Raw genomic sequence first — 12,316 nt, forward strand, 5'->3', positions numbered from 1 at the left:
TGAACTGTTGTGATAAAAACCTTAATTTCCTAAAATGTTTTAGCTGATCTTAAAAAACCCATGTTAACATTTAGAGAATTTGTGTATAATGCTATGATAGAATTAACATCCTAATGCAGAGAATCATTTGATATTGGGTTGTTGTTGTTGTTGTTGTTTTAATTTTTATTGGGGAATATCAGGGAACAGTGTGTTTCTCCAGGGCCCATCAGCTCCAAGGCATTGTCCTTCAACCTAGTTGTGGAGGGTGCAGCTCACTGGCCCATGTGGGAATCGAACCGGCAACTATATTGTTCAGAGCTCGCACTCTAACCAACTGAGCCATCCAGCTGCCCCTGATAGTGGGTTTTTAAAAAAGAATTTTTCCAAAACAATTTGTTCACTTTGTTGAATTCAGTGGAATTGTAATGTGTTTTATTTTATTTTAAAATTGTGTTCGATTTACTTTGTTGTTGTTGTTGGAGGGTAGTATGAACTAGTTTAATTTTCTGGAGCCAGTGTTTTAAAACTCAAGAATAATTTAAAATGTATTCTGCAGCCTACGATGAAGGTAATTCCACACTGTATAAACACTTGACAGATCAGGATACAGAGGTCTCAGTTGATTGACCAGGAAACCTATGTAGGATTTAAGGGGCATATGCCTAGGAATCTCTAGTTCTCTAGACCCCCAGGGTGGGGAAATTAGGGTTTCTGCTGTGAGGAGGGATCAAGGCAAATAGTTTGCAAATTTCAAGAAAAAACTGATTCCTTTCTTCACTGACTGTGTGTCCCCTGCGATGAACAACCAAGCCTGCCATGCCCCATCTGTCCAACTTGACCACTCAGTCGGGCCTTGCTTCTCCTAGTTGGGTGCGCTACTCACCTCAAGGAGTACTTGCTCAGGAAAGTTATATTGACACAGGGAGAGTTGCCAAAGAGCCATTAAAAAAAAATCCCTCCTAGACAACTAAAATTGCCTTTTCGTATGCTAAAACTAAGATTTCCTCCAGCGAACGCTTCGTTGTCCGTATCTAAACCCACATGGTGTTACAGTTTTAGGTTGTACGTTACTGAAACAGCCCTAATGCGTTTCTTTATTGTGCCCCAGTTATAAGGGATCCGTCATCACGGGTGTTATATGTTTGTTATTCTTATGGTTTCTGAATTTAAGTGCTGAATTTAAATGTTGGTAAGTAAGGTCTTTTGTTGATTAAAAAAGAAACAACTATAGCTCCGTCCTTAAGACATTTGGTATATTAAATACAACCAAAAGATTTTTGTAAAAAGATTTTTACCAAAGGAAAAAGAAGTGGAAAGCAATATAAGTAGAATCTAGTAGAATCACTCTTTCCTTTGGAGGATTTATGCTTGTTCAAACTACAGGCGATAAAAGCTTAGAGGTTAACTTAAAATTTTCATTTTAAACACAGTACTGTAGAGTGGAGTGAATCAAATAGAACTTGGTAAACCTTGCTGAGAAGGAAACCCTAAAACCAGTGTTTCATAAGGTAATTTCATGCCCCGGCACTGTCGTGGACATTACCTTCCGTTCACAATCCATAAAGATTTGCGCCTAGAATTGGGGCTCTCACTGAGATGGGGGCATTGGGCCACCAGAAGCTCTGACTTGCCTCTGCAGGCTGTAGATTTGAGAACTGTAGGTCCCTGCTCCCAGGCTACAGAGATGTCAAAGGAGCCCTAATTGACTCTGGTATTTCCTCAACTATTTCCTCAAAGGCCTTGTAAGCCTCTGTAAAGCTTACAAGTTTAACTTCCAGTCCCTATCTTTGTTCATTTGTGTCTTGGCTTCGTTTCCTTTCTTTGGCCATTATGGGTTTCAGGGCACAGCAGTAAAGAGAGGGACCAGAGTGGTATACGGCACACTGCCCAGTACCCTGGACGTGGGATAGCCCCGGAGAGCATCCATTCCCAAAGCCATTTACTGGGTGGATGCCTTGGCCCCGTGTGAGAGAATGTGCCAGAAGGTTCAGTGCACGTGCCTTCCGGGTCCAGGGCCTGAAAGTGTAAGGTAGCACTTGCGAGATTAGAAAATGGGTCTATTTACAGGGCCTTATAATTTAAAGGAAAATATTAGAGGCACGTAGTATGCTGACTCAGCACTGCATGGTAAACAAGGTCTGGGCATTCTGACTCATGCAATCACTAGCTTATAAAAGTAGGAGTTTGCAATAGTTATTCTCACGGAGCCTTTTTGTGTAAAAATTTCAATAGGAAAATAAAAACACGAGAGGCCATGTCTAATAAACTTCCACTTGCTATGATGGATTCTAAAGAATGATTTATAAGTTATTACAGTTAATAATCATTCCTATTTCAAACATGAATCGTGTTGGCAGTGTTCTTCCCAGTAGTAGAGAAAGCAACCTTTTCTAATATGCGCACTAGAAAGTGGTGTGTGGGTGAGTGGGTCTATTTATATCTTCAGTGTAGCTAGGTAGCATCAACAACAAAGATGCTGGTATGAAACGTGGCATGCGAGGGTGAGAATGGGCACGCCCCAGACCTCCCGCTCTGGGTCAGGGTGGAACTTGGACATGGAGGGCTGTGGTGACCTTGCAGTACATACAGCAGGACTTAACTAGCTTAGGGTACAAAACTAACGTGGGAATTTCCTAAAACATTTTGACGGATTCTGAGCCTAGTAAAGTGCATAGTAAAGGAGGAAGATTCTGGGGTGCCCACAATATAAGCAGGACCCCTAGCTTTCAGCCTGATTGGTACCTGGATAAAGGTTACATCTCCAGTCATTGCAAAGCAAGCACCCACTACCACCACTAACATTTTTGGGTACCATTTTATATACTGGGGTTTCATTCCTGGAAACCCATTACCATTTAAAAATATTTAAATTGCTTATGAAGTTAAAACACGTGAAAGCTCTGTTGTAATCTTCTGGGGGAATTATTCTGCACGGGCTGGATGCACTGCAGCCTCTCGGAGTAGCAGCGTCCCGATGAAGACTGGACCGCTGAGCCTGCTGTCCTCCCTTGGTCACTCTGGTCACTAGCAGAGTGCCTTGGCACCATGGGGCTACGACCTATTTGACTACATAGATTCTTTTCCTAGCAGATACTGGGAGAGGGCAGTTTCCAAGACGACACGCCAAGTGTACGTCATGGCTGATTTCACGGGTGTTAAGTTAGCGTGAGGAAGCTTTTCTCTTAAGTGATCTTAGCCTACTTTTCAGCTTCCTCGACTCAAGCATGCACACCAGTTCTCTTTATGAAGCAAACATTTAACGTTCAGAAAATTCCTTCTCTGCTTACAGTGCCTGCCCGTCAGCGTTGCAGAGGAAAGCCATGCCCTCTCCAGAATTGGCTCCTGCCTGGTCTAGCATCTTGCCGGCCTTTTCCTACCGCCGTTCCTATAATGGCCTGCCCAATACAAGCAGTCCACGCGTTTAGGTAGACATTACACTGAATGGGCAGACTTTCAGTGGCTTATCCAGAGTTGAAAATCACGCTCCCACCATGCACAGAACTACATGACGTGTAACTTTCCTTGTCTGTAAAGTTTGGAATAGTATGTACATTTCTAAAACTAGGGTAGTACTTTAAAAAAAAAACTCTTTAGTTGACACCTGATAAAACCACCACTCAAGGAACCATTACCTGCTTACATAGAATATGACTAATATCTTTAGCTTCTCAGCACATTTTGTTTGATTTGTGGAAATATTTTGTTGATTCTTTTTTAAAAGATGACTAGACATATGTTTCATATGCACATGTATTTTATACACATATATTTTTATATATACATATATAATTCAATGAAATCAAGGAGCCTTTAGAAATCTGTAGATACAGGAAGACTGGGGGTGGGCAGGGTGTGTGTGATTACAAGGTGTGCCTGGACCCCCTGGAGGACTTGGGGTTCTGTGTGGCTCAGCTGGCAGTGGGGGTTGGGCTGCATGGAAGAGGGAGCCTAAGAGGCTGGATTTTATCTAATCCCTCTCAAGGTCTGGTGAAGTGGAGAAGGATGGAAAAGAGGGCTGGGAGGAAGTGAATGTAATGTTTAGCATAATGTAGAGATAAAGGAGCATGTAATCAGATAAGGGTTGGCTGAGGAGGGGGCTGGGAAGTATTTATGAGGGATGTAAAATTTCCAGTCTCCATCCCTGAAACGGGGAAGGAGAGGGGCAGAGGGCCCATTCACCGATGGCAGATGGAATTATTTTCCTCTACAGGTGTGCCTGAAATGTAGGCTGTAGACTGGTCTTTATTAATCTGACTGGCGTTGATGATTGCCTCAGGTCCGTTTTGGATTTTTTCCTGTTGTCAAGGGCCTGCCAGCCTCCCTGCCACTCTACTCTCTGACAACTGAAAAAGGCAGGCCATGGCCGGGGAGACTGGATCTGTTTTAGTAATCAAAGTCAGCCTTTCAGCAAAAAGGATCCTGATGGCTACAACTTAACCAAACTTCTGTATCAGACGTTTGACCTCTATCACTGCTTTTAACCATCAGACATCCCAGCAGGGTAGGATCCTCTCTTCGTGGGTGTTTTTTTTTTGGGGGGGTGGAGGGGCGCAAATGAGGAAACTGAAGCTCAAAAAGAGGCTTCTTCAGCTACTGAGAAGGTCAAGGCACTGCTGACCTGTCTGGCTGTGAACATTATTTACAGACACTGCTGCCTCGGCACCATTTCCTACAATTCCTTTGTTTACTTCTGTAACATGGCCCAGACAGGGCCTGCGTTGAATCTGGAGAGAACTTAGGACATTAAGGCCCGAGATCCAAACCTTGCTGTGCCCCTGTGGAATCAGCACTGCCTCCCCCCACCCCGTCCCACCGCACCAATAAAAATCTAGCTTTGACATTGTTCTCTCTATGCGTCCCATCCTGCCATAGGATGTCACCTACCTCTTCTGCGTGTTGAGTGATCACAGGACAGCAAGTCCTGTTTTTACAAATGAGGCCACGTGTTGGGAACACAAAGCTTTTTCCTTAATGAAACCACGTTTGAATGGCACATGCCCAGCCCAATGTGTAAGAGTCAATTGTACTCAGAATGCACCTAAAGAATATGGTATTGTTTGGGTGGTGGTAGTCTAACCGCCATTTGTAATGACATTGATGCTTTGGTCAGTTTAGCTCAAAATCAGACCCCAGGGCTCCAGTCAGTTAGTGTTTGGACCCACGGCTTGAACTTCACCAGGTCTCAATCAGTGAACTGGTTTAGCAGTTGAAACTTTCAGAAGTACTTTTTTGTTGCTGTTTTTTACAATAATAACATCTTTGGAAACTTTTCTAACTTATAACAGCAGCACTTTCCTCTTGCACATTTAAAAAACGAATCTACCCTTGCCCTTCCTGCTCCAACCCCCACCCCCCCACACACACAAGCAACCCCACATCTGGTTTAAACATGTTGTTTAATTCTTTCCAGAAACGGGGAGGGAAGGTAGGAAGGGAGTTTTCCTCCTTTATACCTTTTGGTAGTAGAGTTCATTGTCATTTCTGTTCTGGGTGGGGTGAAATGCCGGAGCAACGTAAATACACCACAGATAGGAAGCAGTTGGCATGCGGCCATGCAGCTGGATTATCCAGACATCCTTCTCAGCTTTTGGTACAACACTTTATCCCCCTGCCTTGTTTTAAATAGCCAGATGCCTCAGTTAATGCTGGCTATTGGAGATGTGGCCGGAGGAGATGTGGGGGTGGGAGTGGAGCTACTGTTCCCCCAGCCCAACACACATATCCCATCACAGAAAAATCTGCCCTGGGGAAGGGGTATAGGAGGAATCAAAGCAGGAAAAACGATGCTACAGACAAAAAGCAAAGACCAAAAGTAAACAGCCCCTGTAGTCTGAAAGCCAAGGGGTGGGGTATTTTATTTTTCAGTCTCTAATAAATGAATACTTTCTGGAAATAAATTTATGGCACTAACATTAAGTAATGCAAACTTCCTTTTTTCATATTTACTTAATTTCCTCAAAGGAAAGGAGACCAGCACACAGCTGCAACACACAAAAAAATAACAGCGTGTTTTAACAAGAGGTGTGTAGAGTTTCAATTATTCACCTTGGCCTTTTCCTGTTATGGGATGAACCCATAGAACACTCACAGAAGATTTGAAAAAGCTGTGTTTCATACTGGAGAGTCACATCTCCTGAGGACCTTTCGTTTTTCTAGAATAAATGGGGTATCGGGGAAAAAGAATATTCTCAAGTTGTTTGTGTGCAGCTCATCTAAGCAAGTGTTATACAGTCTCTCTGACCTAAAGCAATGGCGTGTTGAATCCTGAGATAAATGGATTAGTGATAGAAACCATGTGATTTTTTTTTTAATTCAGTTTTCCTGTTTAATGAAAAGGAAATCTTTGCGCTATCCCAATTAAGCTACTGTGACTCATGAGCAAATGAGTGTGTTGAACACTTTATATTTTCTCAGGGATTCTGTTAGCTACAAATAATATTTTTAAAAACCCGTTTATTGTGTATTTAACCCAACACCCCACAACCTATAGCATATAAGACACTGCCCTATGCCCTAGGGATATAGCAATTAACGAAAGGGGCAAAGTCCCAGCACTCGGAGTTTACATTCTAGTTGGACAAAGTGGGCAAACAAATAGGGCAGATACTGATTTAGTCACATGTAGAAAGACAGTGTAGAATGAGACAATTTAAGAGTGGACAGAGAACTCTTCTCGGATGAAATAATCTTAGGCAGAGACCTGAATAAAATAAGGGAATGAGCCTAGTTCGTGTGTAGGGAGAAGAGTGGGAAATGAGGTTTTAAGTAAAACAAATATCACATTCAAAGGCCCGGGGGTTGGTGTGTGCTTAACATGAAGGAACACGCAGAACAGTGGGACTAAAGTGGAATGAGTGAGGAGAGTGGTAAGATAAGTGCTCTATTTTGACTTTTACTCGGAGTAACATAAGGAAGCTATTGGAAGGTTTGTTTGAGTAGAGTGTCATTATCTGAGTTGCCTTTCCATTTTCTTAGCAAGTTGGGCAAGTGTGGAAGTACGGTGGCCAGTTAGGAGGCTATTGCAATAGTTTGAGAGGTGATGGCAGTTGGGATCCGAGAAGTGTTGACGGGAGGTACTAAAAAGTGGGTTCTGGATGTATTTCGAAGGGAGAACCCGTAGGATAGGAAGGTGTTGGGAATCGAAAGTTCAACCTGAAACATGTTGCTGAGGTGCCTACTAGACACCCAAGCAGAGAAATCACTTAGGCAGTTGGGTTCAACTGATCTCAAACTTCGGGAAGAGGTCTGGATAGAAATGTGAATTTGGGTACTGTTAGCACATGGAAAGTATTTAAGTTGCCGTTGTTGGCCCTGGCTTGGATCCTGGATGGTTTAGCCACAGTTACAAAAGGAGAGGCGCAGAGTACTGGTACAGAGTAGCAGGTGTGCCAGTGGGCACGGGTGCAGGGTCTCCTGTGATTGTGTCTACTCAGTGAAATGAAAATGAGCTCATCCATCATCTGAGAGCCAGGGGGTAGGAGGACACGTGAAATCTTCTTGGGGACGGCCTGGGGAAATGTAGCACGATGCTGGGTGGATTTAAGGACCTATGGAGGTTGGTGGTTAAGACTTTAAAATTAGACCTGTAAGTAAAATGGAGTCAGATTTTCCGTCTAACCAGGTACAGCAGCCTGGGTAGATGCATGGCACTGAGTAGACAGTAGGGTTTCACCAGAGCTGGGGGCAGCTACAATGAGGAAAGCAAGAACAAATATGTTCAAGTTCGCTGCAATAGAGTGTTTGATAGACCATGAAACTTGGGGAGAGAATCAAGTGAGAAGGAACGGGAAAAGAAAGTGGTCATGACACGAGATTGTTGGCCCCAGTGGGCTGAAGAATTCCTGGAGTCTGGAAGGAGTGGGCTGCAAAGTCGGGAGGTGGTGGCCAGAGAGCAGGGTGCTTAAAATTTGAGGTTGTGAAACAAAGGTTGGCAGCTGTTGGTAATGACAAGGTGAAGGGTGCGACCTTGGTGTGGGTGGCTCATGGGTGTGAGCCGAGGGCCTGGGAGAAGAGTTCCCAGATACTGAGAGTCAAGAAATGGGAAGGATCCTCTGTGTGAAGGATGGAATTATAAAATACTGACGGGGATCATGGTGGAGAGATGGGGGGACAGTGAGCCCACTTGCTGATGTCGTCAAGGAAGGAGGGGGAGCCGCAGAGATGTGTGGGAGAGTGAAGAAGGGTAATGGGGGCATGGTCAGACTTGTGAGTTGCAGAGGCACTGGAGCGAGGGCCAGCAACCTGCAGTGGGGTAGGATATGAGAGCAAGAAAGTGGCCCATGTGCGAGGGCCTGAGGCTCAACGCAGAGCAAGCCGGCTTTCAGGTAAAAGTGAAAGGGACTTACCCGAGGTACCAGAAAGGAGAATGGTGTCTGTTAGGGGCTGGGGCACGGGGAGAATGGAGTTAGTACTCAGTGGGTATGGAGTTGCGTTTGGGAAAAGGAAAAGAGTTCTAGAGATGGATGGTGGGGGCGGTTGCAGAACAATGCGAATGTACTTAATGCCACAGAATTGTACAGTACAAATGGCTAAAGTGGTCAGTTTTACATGATGTGTATTTTACCACCCAAAAAAGTGAAAAGTCTGAAGAAGTACTTGGACCTTGAGTCTGGGGGGCACAGTGGGAGGGGAATTGGGTGACAGTAGAGGGGCGAGCTGCAGGACGTCATGGAAAATCTGGGTGGCTGTGGCTTCGCCTTTGGGGGAGACTGAGGTGAGCAGGAATGTGGGGCAGACGGCCTGTCGAAAGGGTCTCTGTCCAGTTGTAAACTGTGTGGCCAGGTTCTGAGCGCTGGGTCTGTGAGGAGGGAAGAGAAGGTGCTGTGTTATTCTGCGTCTCTGTTTCCCTGGAATCTGGCACAGTGCCCAGCACATAGAAGACAGGAATATATATATATTTGAATGAGTGAAAAATGAATTCTATCCAAAAAAAAGAGAACAGCAAGTGAGAATTTAATGGCCTTGCTAAAAATCCAAGTAAATGTCCCGCAAAATGACGAAGTATGAAAAGAGACTCAAGTTGTTTTGGAGAAGAAAGAGGATGCTTGGCAAATGTGCAAAAGAACTTACTGTGAAATTGAAGTTTAGACTGGAGAAAATAAAATCATAAACAGAAGGCTACACACATGTAAAGGATATTTGAATTGAAATATTTTCCCACCTCCATAAATGGTTGTATGGTGAACTGGGAGTGGATTGTCCCATTCTTATACTAAATCAGAAGATGATTAGCTTTATATATAAAATGTTTAAGATTGGTCATTCGTTGTAAACTTAAGTTTTAAGGGTTGAAACCGTAATATCCTCTAAGTTACTAGATTTGTCTTTCCTAACTTACAGATAGCGGACTATAGAGATCAGCTCATTTGTTTTATTGTTAATCCTTAAACCATCTAGGAATTAGAGAATGTTATACCTGCATGCATCTTCAAAAACTCACATATATTTTTTAATTACTGGGCATCTTTTTTTAAATGTACTTTTATATTAAGTGTTTTGTTTTTTCCCTGCAAGTTGAGATGGGTTACTTTTTAAGGTTGCTGCCAGGCATAGATTTTCTTTTGATGAGTCCAGAAAATGCTGGCTGGTGGTCGTCTTGCATTGTGAAACGTGTCATGCAGCTGCCAGACCATTGTCATGCCCCATTCTTCTCGTTGTTGTCGTTTTAGTGACAGCTATATTGTGCGTGTCAAGGCTGTGGTTATGACCAGAGATGACTCCAGCGGGGGATGGCTCCCACAGGAAGGAGGCGGGATCAGTCGCGTGGGGGTCTGTAAGGTCATGCACCCCGAAGGCAATGGACGAAGCGGCTTTCTCATCCATGGTGAACGACAGAAAGACAAACTGGTAATGGCAGACACTGAATGTTACATCAGCAACGACTGATTCCTTTACATTAAATCATAGCCCTCTTCCCATAGATGATTTTTTTCCTTCTTTCTCTGACTTCAAACTCTTGCAAAAGCTTCAAAAATTATATCTCAGGAGCCAGTGCCAAATTGCAAAATGTAACCCTGACTTTCCAGCAAAGTCGCTTTTTACCACACACCATATAACTCAGATGCTAAGAAGTCATATATTTGGACGTCTAGTTTGCATCATTGATTAATTAAGCCGTCTTTCTGTCACTGGAACAAGATATTCAAAACAAAAGTGTGTTCTTTATTATGAATCAGCTGGTAGTGAGCTGTGAAGTCCGTTTTTTAAAATGTAGGGTTTATTCAAGGAGCTTGCCATCAGAGGTTGGTTGGTGAAAGGTGAAATGCAAAGAAAGGCCAAGTGTCATCGGACATTTGGTTACTTCTAAAGAAATGTTTATCTAAAAGATACTGTAGCTTTTATTTCATAAGCTAATGAATAAAACATGTTTGGAAAAAGAAAGTAACCAAAAGTAGTGGTATTACACTTCTATTATAATTCTACGTGCTTTAGAAGTATATACACTTGGAGAGTAACCACAACCTCACATGGGTGGGGATGAAGGAACTTGGATGTCCAGTGCTATGTAATGTAGGAATCTGATATGAAGGAAAATTGAAGGTCTAAATTGATTTTTAATTGGTGGCCTTGAACCCGGAAGAACATTGCTCCTATGTGTATTTGATCATCATGGCAATGGAATGTATACTCAAAGGCCCTCAGATGATTCAAAGCGTGAAAGTTGTACAGGATCTCAACAGAGAAAATACAGACACCACAGGAATGTGTCAGTGTTACATTTAAAACCCTTCACAGAGGCATCTGTTGAGTTTTAGGTGCTAAATGTACAAATTTAATCTTCTGCAACTTATTGTTTTAAATAGTTACAAAGTAGGTAAGATAGGACAATTTGTAAATGTTATATGTGGATTCATGGAAATGCTGTTTTTTACACTTGGTTCATTTCTGAAAATGAAATGAATGAAAATATGAAGGGAGACGATAGCTCCTTGTAAGCAGTGTGTCCATTCAGGAAATTCCCTACATAATGGTCAAATAATTAAGATATTCACAATAAAGGCAATGTAGACATACCACCAATAAAAAGTAAAATAACTAGCATTTTATCTATCATTTAGGTTGTATCATTGTGTCCTTACCGCAGCCTGTAGAATTATACCTGAACAGACTAAGATTCAGAAAGACTGCTTGTTCTTGGTGACCCATCTGGGGAGTCTGGAACCAGTATTTGATATGAGCCACAATCACATGTGCACAACCACCTTTAACTCTTCGATTTAGTTTTTCCCCTCGTGCATGTTTTCATTTTTACGTAGTGTAACCAGAGCTCTTAAACAGTTTTGTATCTCAGGCTCTCTCTTGTGAGACACCCTCCATATTCTTGGTATCAGGTTAGTGTTCCGCTGTTTATTTGACGATCTCCTTAGTGTCAAATATTAAGCTGCTTTTCCGCCCTCTCCCCCCAGTATGACCTATCTGTATTTGTAGATACCTGCCAGCATTCTCCACTTTTCTTATTTTCTTAGAAAAATTTGGGGGGTCAGATTTATATGACTCGTACAAAGAGCTGCTACCAGCATACATAAGAATTTCCTCTAACACCATGAGGGTCAGATATTTTACATCTTTACCAATTTGATAGAGTAACAGTGGTATCTGTTGTTGATTACTAACTAATGAGATCAAATGTTTTTCTGTTTGGTAAACAGATGACTAAATTATCTGTTAATGTCCATTGCATATTTACCTATTAGGGCCTTATTTTTCTCCTTCGTATGTATGTCCTCTTGTATAAAAAGGACATTCATCTTCATCTGCCATATTTGCTGCACATGTTTTTTATAAGCTGTTGCTTGCCTTTTTATTTTAGTTCTTTTTCTACCAAAATTTTGAAAGAAAAAATTTTCCCCTTTGTTATTATTACTTTTGTGTTAGCAAATTATCTTACCTGAATGATTATATCTTTTTAGGTCTATTTTTTCCTGGTATTTCTGTGGTTTGTCATAGAATATGTCAATCTAAAATGGCCCTTAAATGGTCTCATCAAGCAACTTCATTTTATAAATACATTTAAAAACTTGTGTCTTACCCCTGATTTATATATAATAATTGTCCACTTTTACCATTTTGTTCAAGGCCCTTTATGTAAATAACCTCAGTTAAATTCATACAACGTTCTGCAGCAGGAGGATACTATTATCTCCTTTGGTGGGGGAAACTCAGTGCTCTCAGAAGTGATCCATTTCCTCCGTGTAGGGCACGCAGTCTTGAGCAGAGCCCGTACTGGGAACCATTTCATTGTGAAGCCCAAACCTGGTCCCTTCATGCCAATTCTGCGTAGTACCAGGGCAGTCCTGGGTGTGGACCAGCTTTTTTGTTGCCCTCACTCTCTCCC

The 12,316-nt window shown here is 42.4% G+C and overlaps 1 protein-coding gene across 3 annotated transcripts in view; it reads left to right on the forward strand.

Annotated features, from left to right (window-relative positions):
* SPRED2 (sprouty related EVH1 domain containing 2) overlaps positions 1-12,316 on the forward strand; it is a 108,107-nt gene that overhangs the window by 68,583 nt on the left and 27,208 nt on the right. For all 3 annotated transcript variants that reach the window (XM_081068726.1, XM_081068725.1, XM_081068727.1), the window contains one exon: positions 9,651-9,828. In XM_081068726.1, coding sequence (XP_080924852.1) covers positions 9,651-9,828 — 178 coding nt within the window. The remainder of the gene's footprint in view (positions 1-9,650; positions 9,829-12,316) is intronic.

The sequence above is a fragment of the Rhinolophus hipposideros genome, assembly GCF_964194185.1.
Source record: "Rhinolophus hipposideros genome assembly, chromosome: 12".
Lineage (NCBI taxonomy): Eukaryota > Metazoa > Chordata > Mammalia > Chiroptera > Rhinolophidae > Rhinolophus > Rhinolophus hipposideros.